The 14,266-nt window shown below is 39.0% G+C and overlaps 1 protein-coding gene across 2 annotated transcripts in view; it reads right to left on the minus strand.

Annotated features, from left to right (window-relative positions):
* The window catches only part of DNAAF9 (dynein axonemal assembly factor 9), a 72,196-nt gene that overhangs the window by 44,639 nt on the left and 13,291 nt on the right, over positions 1-14,266 (minus strand). For both annotated transcript variants that reach the window (XM_082760177.1, XM_082760178.1), the window contains exons 3-9: positions 11,989-12,108; positions 11,068-11,192; positions 7,027-7,123; positions 5,613-5,719; positions 3,212-3,289; positions 1,089-1,187; positions 439-494 (exon numbers count right to left, since the gene is read on the minus strand). In XM_082760177.1, coding sequence (XP_082616303.1) covers positions 439-494; positions 1,089-1,187; positions 3,212-3,289; positions 5,613-5,719; positions 7,027-7,123; positions 11,068-11,192; positions 11,989-12,108 — 682 coding nt within the window. The remainder of the gene's footprint in view (positions 1-438; positions 495-1,088; positions 1,188-3,211; positions 3,290-5,612; positions 5,720-7,026; positions 7,124-11,067; positions 11,193-11,988; positions 12,109-14,266) is intronic.

Consider the following 14,266-nt stretch of genomic DNA (forward strand, 5'->3'; position numbering starts at 1 on the left):
CTTGCTTCCAATAAAAAACACTGCTCTTGTTCTTCGTGACTCAGAAAAGCATACCGACTCCTTCAACCTTCATATTTTAGTTGATTTGATTATCATAAACAGAAGATCCAAATTTTCAAACAGAACTATCCTGTGCAGTATTTTGATATCTGGCCATGAAGAAATTGATCACACTCGAAAACGCAATGTGGATGGTTTCAAACATATTGAAATTGTGTATGCAATACCTATAGAATTAAAACCCATGGAAATTTGGAGTATCCCTCACAGAACTGCTTCTGCATGTTTGTTTGTTTGTTTTTAAATATGCAAAGATAAGATGTAATATAATAGGGTGGTCCCCAAAGGAAGCATTGTAAGTGTTCTTATGGCAGTTATAGAAATAACTCATCCACATACTAAAAAAAACACCGTTTCACAGGAAATAATGAGTAATACCTGTTGTCTGTTATATGGCTTGAGATCATTCCATGACTGAAATAACTTCTGAAAGGCTGTGGGGAAAAAAAAATCATGATTAATAAGCAAATAAATGGAAGGTGTGATTTACCCTCACTATCATTAAGAACAAACTTGAATTACACTTCTCAGAGAAAAGTCCTCAACCCTCAAAAACTACTTATCTCCATAAACAAACCCAAATACCATTAAGTCTCATATATGCTTAAAAAGGAAGAGATACTTCCAAAAAGCACTAGAAGCAAACACACTGTAGTATTTTTATCCATCCTGAATGTCACCAGTTATGTTTGAGATCTGACATGTGTGACCTCAACTTGTGAGTGCACATATACAGGAGCTACCACTGAAATCAAGTTTGGTCCACCTACAAATAGCGATCTGTAGTGCAAACCTAAAGCTAAGCTCAGTAATCAGCGAATAAACACTTAATTGTGAATTACATTATGCAGTCCTATGCCATCACACCCTGGGGGGTGGGCAACTTATCAACAAAATGTAGGTTTTGACTCCTGAAACAGGTAAGGTGACATGGGTAGAGAGGAATAAAAATCAACAATGCTCAACATGCGTTAGTACTTCTGCATGGATGACACTGGCATTTCAAAGAATTACTGAAGCAGGCATACCTCCCCTGCCTGAGATTCTGACAGTTCCAGAATGAAGGGAATTTCAGTATCAAAATTAGCAAAGAAGTTGGTCCACTGATGCTCAAAAGTCATTAAATCCTAGAAGAAAAAAAAAAAAACAATATTAATTATTAAGGCAAGAGTTACACCAAAGAAGGAAGACACAGATATTACTGAATAATCCCAAATTACATTAGAAAAACAAATTATTTTTCACAATGCAGTATAGAACACAGCCTGACTGATGAAACCTTAAAAACAAAACCTACATCTTCTCTAAAAGATAAAGGACTCCCTTTTGTTGGAGGGACTTCTTTGAGTGTGGACTTTAGGGATTGCTGGTGGGGAAGAGATGAAAAGACAGGAGAGATCTTCCTTGATCTAAGGAAGTACACTATTTTGAGCACCCATAACTCAGACATCATGTCTGCCATATGACTTTCAAAACATACATGAATAGATTTAATTTATGTTTTTAAATCTCTAGATGTTCCGAAATAGATTTGTATCTGAAATAAGTTGAGCTTACATACAGAAGGTTAGGAACAAGGTAGGGAGTTTGGGAAACTCATGATCAGCAAATGGCAACAATACAAGAAAATTTATTTATCTGCATCTGGAATAAAAAAGTGGTATACAGAAGAGGAAATATCAGTTGCTTCTCACTGAAGCAAAAGAATGGAAATTAAGATGACTCCTAGGTAAAAAAATCATTCAGATTAATTTTTTTTTTAAAAAAGAGAACCAGTAAAGAGAGGAGTGCATCATGCTGGTAAAGCAGGAACCTTACAGAACTATACAATTTTAAAAATGCTCAGGATAACTCAATTAATTGTCATACACTAACATGAAAGGTAAGAGACATCCCGATTTTAGGAAGTCTAACATTCCAGGAGTATAACAAGCAAAACCAGAAATATGATTTTAGCAGAGGTACAAATATTTTATAGGACTTGACTTCACTTCATTAACGTAACAACGCACACAGTTTACGCAGTGGATGTTGATAAACTCTTACAAGCCTTCTAAAATAAAAGTCAAGGCTTTATTAGAAGTTTAAAATCAAGGTGTCTATCCTGGGAGTATTATTATTGCAGAGTTATTTCAGCCTCAAGTACGCTTTTCATAGAAATTAAGAACTAAAATGTTTTTGTCAGCTTATTCAGAACACGTCAATATTGTACAGAACTTTCTCTTAAATCTCAAGTAGAATTAAAATCAAAGCAGCTAACTAAAAAAAAGTATTTATGAACTGCAAATGCTCTAAGGCCACCCAACTTCCTCCTTGCTGAGAAAGTCATTTTTAAAATAGCCAATTTCTATGACACCAGAGTTGTTTGAAATGCCTATTCATTAACTTCAGTTTTCTGGCTATATCTTCTGTAAATGTAGCTCAGGTATTCAGGAGACATGGTTGTTCATTAATTCTTCTGTTTCTAGCTGGGCAAAAAACTCATTAACTGATTAACTTCAGTCTACACTTATGGAAGGTATAGCCACAAATGCAAAAGTCGGTCTGTAACCAGTTCTGGTAGAAATAATGTCTTCTTTTGAATACCTGAACAAGTACAACAGGTAAGTAGGAAAAGGCAGAAATTCAGTTTTGAGAACTCACGTAATTATATATGCTAATACTTATATATGCCTCCCTTTTCTAGCACGGAGATCAGATCAACTCTTTAAAATAAGGAATCACTTAACATTGTATTGTTCGTATTTCACAAAGCTACAGGGTAGCCACTGTGTGTCACTGTTACCCACTCAAAGCAGTTACAAAGCAACCATGAAAATGTTTTTTCCCAGAGAATGGCTGTATGGATGGATTTCTTCCCCTTACCACAAACGGAGGATTAACACACAGAAACATACAACTTTGTTCAAAGTCCTGTGACCTGAATAATATCACAAGATTCAGGGAATCTTCTGTAGGAACTTCAGGCATTTTAAGAACTTTAAGGAATCCAAGATGAGCTATTTTAGACACCCTGAACTCACCATGTGGATTCAGTAGATTGTAAACACTATTAAAATTAAAAAAAAATAAGAATAAAGGCACACAACAACTTAGCTCTGCAGCCAGAGTAACAGATAGTCACTGGATCAGAAAATTACACCTGCCTTACCTCAAATACCAAGTCCTCCAAGGAAACTGGATCCATCTTGCTGTATGTTTTCCACAAATCAACGCTGACATCCATTAGCTGCAAGATATTTTAAATGGACTTCTGTGAAAAATTCCAGGATGAACAACACACATACAGGTTTAAGATGCACTGAAACAGACTTGCAGAATACTGCCTAGAGTCCTCTGGGATAAGTAATGCTTTTCCACTACTGCTTACAAAAGAATTGACCAGAAATGATGCCAATATTCTGGATGCTCATGTCCTCAAGTACACAAAGACTTTTTCTTGTATCTTTTAAACGATTTCACAAAATATTCTTGGAAACTCAATTAACAGTGAAGAATAATATCAGCTGGTGCAACCAGAAGGGAAAGATCAGTTTCCTGGGACAGACAAGTAGATTCCAAAGTTACTAGTCCTAGGCAACAGTTGATTCTTGCTCTATGCCAAATTGAAATTTAGGCAAAACTAGTTTAACTTAGCAATTAGCATTACCTTCTTCCAAGCTTTAAGATGATGTGTACAAAAATACTATTCCAAAATACATTCCTAGAGGGACACCTGTATGTGAATAATGTCTGTATTTACTGTGTTCCCCTCCACACTCCCTTAACTGAAAATGCAACACTGACTGTAATTTACTTAAACCACTGCTTTACACAGCTATTCCAATTATACATATCATAAGATATGGCAATAATGATATCCCAGACATTAACTTCCATTCAATTATCAGTACAGTAAATTCTCTGAATTACAGCACCTTGAACAAATTATACGTTTATTCTACCACAAAACACAGGAAATATTTCTTAGCTGCTGGAGTTCTGTCATGTAAGAAAACAAGGATCCTTAAAACACCAAATAAAGGATTAACAAGTTATCACTGGATTTCAGATTTTTAGATTTAGCAGCACTGAATGCACACCCGGGGGAAGCTAAGTTTTAGGAGCTAGAAATGGATCAAGAACACAATAGGGGAAAAATTATTTAATTTCCAAAATCTATTTCCTCCCATACCTTGTTTTTTTTCTCCTTGTCTATGACATACAGAAGTTGTTTAACAGGCAGCCATGCACAAACAGGTAAAAAGTTAAAAATGCTAATTCCCACTTAAATCCCCTTATAACTCTGAGGGAGGGAGGGAGGGAGGGAGCCGTGCTGGAATGTGGCTGAAAGGCGAGTTAATGTGCTTGCTCTTCAGATAGTGAGGATTTGCATTGCTCCTTTTAAGGCTTCGAGAGTGCCATAAGGACATTATCAACTCTCACGATCAAACAGAAAAGGCTCTGCCTTTACAAAGCCAACACCACACTATATACATCTTCCCAAAGCTTCTGCAGATTCGTAAAGTAAATTGGGTGAGGGTAACTAAAGATCCAATCAACTCCCTGCGAGTTCCCACAGTCAAAATTTTTATTGACTCATTTCTGACATCAGGAAGGGCAACTGCTCCCAGTCAGAGCTTCACAAAGATGCTCAGCTATCTGCACTTGACTTTTAACAATTCTGACAGGTTCACACAAGGTGGTTATGCTGCTAGCAGCAGAACAAAGGAAAAGCATCAAGGTAGATATTGGTGGAAAAGGCACCCAGGAACTAACAGAAGCCATTTGAGCAAGCACGTACAGTATAACATGATGAGACTAACAATGGCACTATTAATTCTTTGTATTCCCCCCCCAGCTTCAATCATCAGACAAAGAGCACTGACTGTAAAAAAAAAAAAAAAAAAAGTGACAAAATAAAGAACATCTGCATTTCTTTGGCAGAGGTTCAAGAAAATGAAATAAAAGAAGCTACGCACAAGTACTTAAATGCGAAGCTTTCCTCTGAAGATGCTGTTAGCATATATTTAATAAGCAAATCAAGTGACAAGTTACTCAAAGTGGAACAGCAAATTATTATTTAAACTAGAAATGTGATCCAAAATCGAATATCTAATACCGGTGAGAAAAGTAGATTCATTTCCTGTGTCAGACCCAATGACCTAGGAAATCCAGCGTTTGTTACTAACCAGCTTCTATTACACTACTCCTGAAGAACTACTCCCAACTAGCAGCGCTGAAGAAGCTTTGTCTGCTAGTAGCAGATGATGCTGTAGAACATAAAAGTTGTAAATCACAGCAGGAGGCTCAGGGTGGAACCAAACAGTCATCACTTATCCAGGGCAGAGCATTAGGTAGCTCCTAGCAGCCTTTCAGTAAGACCACAGTGTCTCCGTCCTTCAGATTTAATAAAATCCCAAGAAAATTGATCCAACTTAGAAGCTGACCCTACTAGGAGTAGCAAGGCAGGACTATATGATCTCATAAGGTACTTTCCAGCTTAAATTATTCCACGAACTTACTGCTGCTTCACAAAGGAAGACTCAAGAAGATGAAAAGCAAATACTCACTTCGTATTTCATCGTAAAGAAGCCATCACCCCCGATTCCTTCCAGTGCAAAAGCCTGCACAATTGGCCACTTTTCAACAATGAACATATCAAATATCTGTAGGTGACCTGCAAAAAAAATGCACAAACATTCTCTCATAAATATCATCAGTTTACTAATTTCCTCTAAGATGTTAGAGTGGTTCTGAGAGTCTAATAAAGGCTCTTGATTATCATATTTGCCTGTAAAACTTCAAACCTGTAACTGAAAAGTGTTTTTTGGTGAAGAAAAACTTTTGAAAAATACTTTCTCTACACCCCAAATTTTGTACCCTTTTTCCACCAGGGAAAAAAAAAATAATTACTTTTTCATGCAAATTTCTTTCCAAGGACATCAGAAAAACTGTGTCCGTTAAAAGTCAAGCTAAAACACAAGAAGCGTTGCTTATTTCAAAATCTTCAATTATCTGTCCCTAAGTTAGAGACATCATTGTCCCCATTTTAATCAAAATTTTAGGTTGGTGGAGAGGAAAAACTATTTAGCCTGGTATAAAGTACTAATCAGTAAAGCTGGAAGCCATCTAAATTGAAGCACAATCATTATCCTTAAGCTAAACACCTTCTGTAGAGACTTCCTAACAGAGGGACTCCACTTTTCCCCCTGCCCCGACACATTAAGGATTTTCCAGGCAGTGAGAGCACATCACCTTTTCCTCAAGGGAAGCAATGAAGAACTGAAAAAGGATTTCCAGACACGGCTGTTTTAACTATGAAAACACACACGGAAGGGAAACGCAGTGCTATTAGTGAGAAAGCAAAGCTAACTGAAGTAGTTTGGTTTGAACCTAAACAGTTGAAAAAAGCCTATTTTTTATTATAACACATTTTTTCTCTCACCTACTTTACTATGGATGAAAAAACCCCATGCTACAGGGTGAAGCAGCACATATTGCATCGCTTTTGCAATATTTGCTGTTCGGGATGCTGTGAAGTACACTTGACTAAACAATGTAAGGTTACATTGCTCAGACTGCATGTCTGCCTACAGATCATAACAGGAAGCCGCACAGTCCAGTTTTTTCAGTGCTAAAAAAGGAAACTTGCATAACGAAATCTTTATTGTTTCCTTACATAAAGGAGCATTTATCTGAAGCTCCCATCTGAACAGAGAACTTCTGTGGCAGCAGAACATACTCCTCTGAATGCAAATTACTTCTTTTCCTCACGCTGTGAGCATTCACTCTTCAGCTGAAGTCTAAGGGCTTACATTTTTCAGAAAGAAACCCAACCTCTAAGTAAAAAAAAAAAAAAGTCTAGAAGGAAACTAATGACATATTAATCCTTATTGCTTACTAAAGGCAAGGAAAACTTCACTCCCTGAACTGAATGGCTTGCATGCTGAACACTTGCAGTAAGCATAACACAAACTAACCTACCTTGGCAGCTGTATGGAATACCAATGCGACTGCAATCTCGAACCATGTCTACGAAGCTGGAAATTTTGAACTCCTCTGCAGCTTCTTCATCTTCATACTGAAAGGAATCATTTAAAATTATCTGACTGTTAGTTTTATACTAAAGAAAACATGTACTATGTAGCTTTAAATCCATGGCAAACATAGCTTCATGTAATTCACTGAAATATTACCTACAGAGACCAAAGCACCTCTTTAGCATCCGTCTTTTGGAAACTACATCAAAGCATGGATACACTCAAGCCAACAGAGACTTTTTTAAACCTTTTAAACCTTTAAAGCAAGGTTTTCGTAAGGTCATATGAAGGCATAAACACATGCTTCATTTCCAGCTTTTAGTCTAGTCTTTCAACATCACCTGCTAGATTCTGTATAACTTTTAAACAACGTAAAGTATTTGGAGAATGCAAACTGATACGCCACAAAGAAAACTTGCCATTGAGGAAAAAAGTATTACCAGGTTAACAGTGTTAAATCTGCAGAGCAGACTAACCAGATATGCCTCAGGTCACAAACAGGCAATGACAACTAATTGCTATCTAAGGGAGGGGTCTATGGAAGAAAAACAGGAGAAAAGCAGAGGAAAAGCAGCCAACACCATCTTGTTCCATGTGAGGAGCAAACAGAAGTCAATTTTTTTCACTCCACACCATATTTCTAGCACTAGAGCAGAAACAAAGTGCAAATGCCATACTTATGGCTCAGAGGAGGTTGAAAATTAGACTAAAGAGACAACACACAAAAACCATTTTTACACAGTGTAGCAGCACCTCTGGAACAGGCTTAGCACCTTTGGGTGCTCCAAGAGACACTTAGCATCCCTCCCCAGCCTTCCTGCAGCCCCCTTTAGGTAGTGGTAGACTGCTGTGAGCTCTCCCCCAGAGCCTTCTCTTCCCCAGGCTGAACAACCCCAAATCCTTCAGCCTGTCTTCATAGCAGAGGTGCTCCAGCCCCTTGATCATCTCTGTGGTTCTCCTTCAGACTTTTTCCTAGCAGTTTCACCTCCTTCTTGTGCTGGGGAACCCAAAGCTAAATTCAGGGCTCCAGGTGGGGTCAAGGACAGCAGAGCAGAGGGGGGCAATCCCCTCCCTCACCCTGCTGCCACGCTGCTTTTGGTGCAGCCCCCGATATGATCAGCTTCTGGGCTGCAAGCAGTGATTTGTTGACTTCTTTTTATTCATTTTACACTGCTCCAAACTTAACATACAGGTAAAGTACATGATTATAAGCTTTTTACTTACAGCTCTCGTGAGCGTCAGGCAGCACACAGGAAATTTCTTTTAAGAACAAGTTCTTTTGAGACGAGCCTGATTATAAGAAGCATACCAAGTCCTTCCATGATGTGCTCTTTTTAGAATCCCAGGAAACCAGATCAAAGCTTTAGTTCAAAACCAAGCACTAAACAGCTGCCAGCTTCTCAAAGCTGAAAATGCCATCAGAAGGAGAACTTGGGTTTGGACAGCAGGCTAGAGGTTTGTTCACTATCCGTAACTGTAGATATACACACAGACCTTTTCATAACTGGTGCAGTCATGACACCTAGAAAGCTTATACAATATCCATCAAATTTCACTGTTTTATCTTACTTGGCCATTTTTAAAATGTGCATTCTTCAATAATGTGGTTTTTTGCTCCACTAACTGGGATGTTCACTTAAAAGCCCATAGTCCTGTTAAAGACAAGCAGGAAGGAAGACAGCAAGGAGAGGCAACAGGTTTTGCCAGCCTCATCAAGAGCTACTGAGAACAATTTGTTTCACTTTTTGAAAAGCAGCAACATTTATTTGTATTAATAAAAAAAAGAAAAAAGCCTGCTTAAAAGCCACTACAGAAAGTCCTCCTGTAAACAGGATGCACCTAAAGGCTGACACAACTTTTTTTTTTTTTTTTAATTCTATTTTAATTCACAAGTAATCTAGGAAATTGGCAGTCTTACACAAAAGAAATGTGACTGGAAGCACTGCTTTGTGTGAATGAGCTGAGCAATGTGTTGAAATGCACCTTGTATTTTCAGCATCAGAAGTCTCAAATGCTTCCATTCGTTTCTTTATGGTTACCTTTCCACTTACACCATTATTTCAAGCCAGTACTGTGTGATTAAGGTAACTGCTTACCGTAACAAATCATATAAAAGCCCATAAGCAGATACAACTTAAAATTCAGTAGCTTAGATTACAGCTGTGCTAGCAAAGGTGTGGTAAAAACTGCTCCATTCCTCATTCCAAAATGCCTGTTTGACCACCTTCAGGCATGCTGCTTTGCCCTTTCCGTGTGGTTTTTAGCAACAGAAAAGCCTTATAAGGCTTTGGATTTTGCTATGGCACATTTTAACCCATAGTTCAGTTGTTCACATCCAAACAAAGAGTAATTATCATCCTCTGTGCAGCACTCAGGGGACCGCATCTAGAATACTTCATGCAGTTTGGGACTCACGATCAGCTAAGACGCTGACAAAGAGGACTGAGTTCACTGGAGGGCCATTGAAATGATCATGGGGTTGGAGCAGTACGAGGGAGGAAAGGCTGAGGTCTTGGCACTGTTCAGATGCTGTGGCTGCACCCCGTAACTGCCTTTCAACACCTACAAAATTGTTGCTGAGATGGCAAAGCCAGGATCTTTGTAGTGGTGTGCACCAGCAGGATGCATGACAAAGGGCATGACAAATGTGAAACAAATTTCAGATTGGATAAAAGGAAATGCTTTTTCACCATTCACCACAGTCAAGTGGTGAGTCAGGTAGCCAGAAGAAGTTCTGCAGTCATCATCCTTGGAGGTTTTCAACACCCAGCCATAAAAACCCTCAAAGTCACCAGATCTCCTTGCTCACCCTGCCTTAACCTAGAGGCTGGACAAGATGTTCTCTGGAGGTCCCTTCTAAATTATTTCATAACTGTGTGACATAAAACAAAGCAGCCACACAAAAACACTATAACCCCCATCACTGGAAGCTCAAGGGAACAAAATGGTTCTCTCCCTTCCCTCTCCATTTCTTGCACTAGTTTCACCCATTTACATCAAGGCTCCTACCCCACTTCCCCACATTTCAGTATCTAATTTAGAGAAGAAACTACACAGTTTCCTAACTGGGAAAAAAGCTTGCCTTAATGGGACTAACTAAACATAATTTCCAGTCTCAATTGGAATAAAAAAGTTCTTATTCTGCACCTAAGCACCAGAACTGCCTGCAGAGCAGCACACTGAGACAACAGCACGCTGCTTTGTAATGCTGCATGCACAAGTGGCACGCTCCTTGGCAGCCAAGCAACTAATTGTCCACCAGCATCCTCGTTTATGTTATTCATCACAGAGAACTGGAATGGTAAACAATTATTTTCATTTCCTACTTCTCTCACCTTCTCTTTACTACAAGATAGCTTTCTGTAAGAATACCTTGACTTTTGAAATACAAGATGAAACTCTGATCCAGTAACCATATTCTGATCAAAGTGAGTGACATAACCCAGCTTTTCTCCTTACTGAAATTAATAGCTCTTCAAAGGAATAGTTGAAAGTTAAAATAAAAATACATAACAGTTTATTCATTTTAAACGGCTTGCTAAGCCAACCTTTTCTAATGTTCTGAAACTATTGGCATACAAAGCATTAAAACACTGCTTTGACAGCAAACAAGACAAATTGCTGGAAATCTCAGTGCTTGGATTCAGAATCTCAGTATTTGATTTGATTCAGATTCTGTATTTTTTACAACCCACATTTTCCCTCACTAAAAGATCACTGAGTCATATCAAAACAGTAATAAATTAGTGGGGGAGGGAAGCAATTTGTTTTAATGCTCCAGCAATTGCCAATTATTAAAAACATTCTTCTCACACACATTAGGCAAAGCAATTAATACCCATACGTAGATGGGGATCACTCCCTACTGAATATGAAATAAAGATTCCACAAGGAACATAAAAACCAAATGTCCACTTTGAATATGAGTTCATCAGAAAGATATTACAGAAAGGCAATTCTTATCTGCACTGATTTTTCCACTTACCTCATTTTCAGTTAGACAGTGAAAATGCAAGTTCCTCCAAAATGCCACATATGGCAAAAGATGATTATAATTCACAGGGTTACAGTACAGATGGACACTATCAGGTTTTATTAATATGATTATATCTGCAACAAGCAGAACAAGCATTATTCTAGCATCAAGACTCCATATATAGAATTACACGAACACAAGAAGAGCACAGGAACTGACCAGAAAACACTCTTCCTATAACGTGCCTCATTAAAAGAAATTATTTAACTATTTGAATAAACAATCATCCCCCACTTTTCTTTTTTTTTTTTTAATGGAACAGTTGGCAGCTCTGCACTGCTCCAAGTACAATAATACTTTTTGCTGTCCAGAACAACTGTGGGTTTATTCAGAAGTCTTGCACAGAACTTGCGTCAGCCTGTCCTTTGACAGGCCAAGAGTGTCAGTGATGAGGACTCACAGAGCACTTCGAGAACTGTAAACTACAGCTGCTCTTGCCTGATGTTACATCAGCTTGCTCCTACTGAAAACTAGCCTTACAACACGTAGGACGGACATTCAAAGTTGCATGAAAATAAGGGGGAATATGTTAAAGTAGAGGAAAAATATAGCTTTAGTCTTTTAGCACTCCAACAGTTTGATCAGATAATAATTGATGATAAATGTACAAACACACCATGACTGAACGAGGACTCTGATACTGGGTGTACTTCTCCTTGTTTAGAACATTTGGAGGAAGTTCTGAATTGGGGGAAGGAAATTTGAATAAGGGTTCTTCAGTAGCGTTTTTAGAACAGTTTTTCAGGTCTATAAACGTGATTAGAAGTTTTCCGGCTTTTTCTTTTTTCCCCGTTGCCTATCACTTTTCCTGGCCCAGCCTCTCTCCAAAGGGAGAGAAGAATTGATGAAAACGCTGAGTGTACTACTTACCATCAAGAACTTCTTCAGGGAAACCAGTTCTCTCGAAGTCATTGTTACTCTGACTGTACAAGCCAAAAAGCAGATAGTTTGCCAGTTCCCTGCAACCTTCGTTGTATCGGCTATCTATTCCTGCAAAAGCAAAGCCAGATGTGAAACGTTCTCTCTCAACACAGTGCACCTGTAAAGTTTGTGTTCTTCCCAGCTAAGAAAAATATTTAAACAGGAGCATTACCTGAACACCTTCACAGGGAAAGGAGGAGAGGGACAAGGCAGCTTTTGCAAGTTCATTGCTACATGCTGACATTCTTCTTTTGACCTAAATCTACAGGTTCTGCATAAAAAATAGTCTAGTTTTCTGCGGCGTTATGAAGCAACAGAGTTTCAATTTTATCTAGTAATTGAAACTTGACATCTGTCTGGATGCAGTGTTCATTCCAATGAATATGTTCTTGATAGAAGCTTCCTAACAAACTAATCCTGTGACCTAAATCTCCTGCTTTAGAATACATGATTAAACATTATCTCGCAAGTATTACAGTGTAATCCCTGAGTCACCAGAAAGCCACTGCAGACTTCTAACAAGTCAAAAGACATTCGGACATAACATATAGTATACAAAGAGCTTCCATAAAAAGAAAAAGGTTCTGTGGTCATTGGGAAAGTAAAATGAAAACTGAAGATCTGTAACATGAAGAGGTAAGAACAAATACAAGAGAAAAGAAACAAGCCACAGATTTAGGGAAGGCCTTCATCTCTGGAAAAGAGATTCTAATTCTACTGAAATAAATCAAGGTTTCTCCACAGGTAGAAACTATTCGAGAAACAGCATCCTCAACATCCATACATGGTAGAGATCATGGGTCTCGAATGACACAAAAATCTCTCATAAACACTAAGGCCACGTTTTCCCACCAAGTTATATTAGGATACAGATGGATGGTTGTCAACATGTCATTTGTTTCTGTCATCCTAACGAGATCAGTACGGTGATAATGTAATAACCCAGCCTGGCTGTCTGGGCTTTGGGACTTGTATCACAAATCAAACTGAAGTCACGTGAGCACATCAGAAATTGGAACAAACACTAGGTTCTCTAACTATACTTCTTTTTAAGCTGTGCTTCAGACTTCAAGGTGTTAACCAGATGCAGTGTCTGCCTCCAGCTACTGAATTCTACACCTTAATAAGCTCCCCTTTGTCTAGTGATAGTTCTTTGGATAGCTCACACATATTCCCAAGTATCCTATGTTTGGTTTAAGCACACAGAAGAGATGAAGAGAATCACTTAAAGTTGTGCTGAAGCTATGAAACTAACACTGCTCCCTGCTTGTAGCTGCTGGGAAAGGGGGAAACTACACCACACTAGCCCTGGCTTTCTCAGCCCTCAAAACCCTGCCAGGATCTTGAAATCCTCATTCCTTTGCTATCTAGCTTCTAGCATTGACCTCCCATTCCTATACACAGCACTGGAATGTGCTTTTCTGAAAGTGAGCCACAATCCAGGGGGAGGTGTCCCTGCTCACAGCATGGGGGTGGAACTGGATGATCTTTTTTATCCCTTCCAACCCAAACCGTTCCATGATACCAGGGTATTGGAGGTTAGGTGTCCCTGAGAACGGGGAGCCTTAGCAGTTCGTTTCTAACTCCAGTCACAGCATCAGTACAGCTCAGCCAAATAACTCCCAGCTGCTCATTTGTCCTCTCTTCTGCAATGCTCTGTCATCACTTTGCTGATAATCCGTACAACCAGACTGCCCTGGATCTGGGAACTTAAAGACGGACCGTAAATGAATGAGCAAGGTGAGGCAGAACACTCTCTAGTTCTCTCTTTTTTTTAATTTAAATTTCCATTCCCACAAAAGCAGCTGTAGCAGTGTAATCTAGAATTCAACGGGACTCAACACAATGATCGTGGTACCAAAAGCTCCCACCCATCTCAAGGCAGGACTTGAGTTAAAACCAAATGTGCAGAGACCCTCCTTCCAGCAAGCAACCACCCCTCTGCCCTTGGGAACTCAAAACATCAGTGGTCAGCCTGAACTCCACTGTAACATTACAATATTAGCACACGGTGTCCTGAAGATAAACTGGTTTGCTGCTTGAGCCTCACTGAAGCAACTTTTGAAGACAATCTGATGAGCAATCAATGGAGCACAAAGGAGTTCGGATGGTCCCTTTCAGCGGCAGCAAGCTGTTGGATCAGTTGTTCTGCAAGAGGCATTGCTAAATGTTTCACAAGCAAACAGCACTGATCAGATGTTAATCTAATGAGACACACAACTACGGG

Source organism: Aythya marila, assembly GCF_965140915.1.
Source record: "Aythya marila genome assembly, chromosome: 4".
Lineage (NCBI taxonomy): Eukaryota > Metazoa > Chordata > Aves > Anseriformes > Anatidae > Aythya > Aythya marila.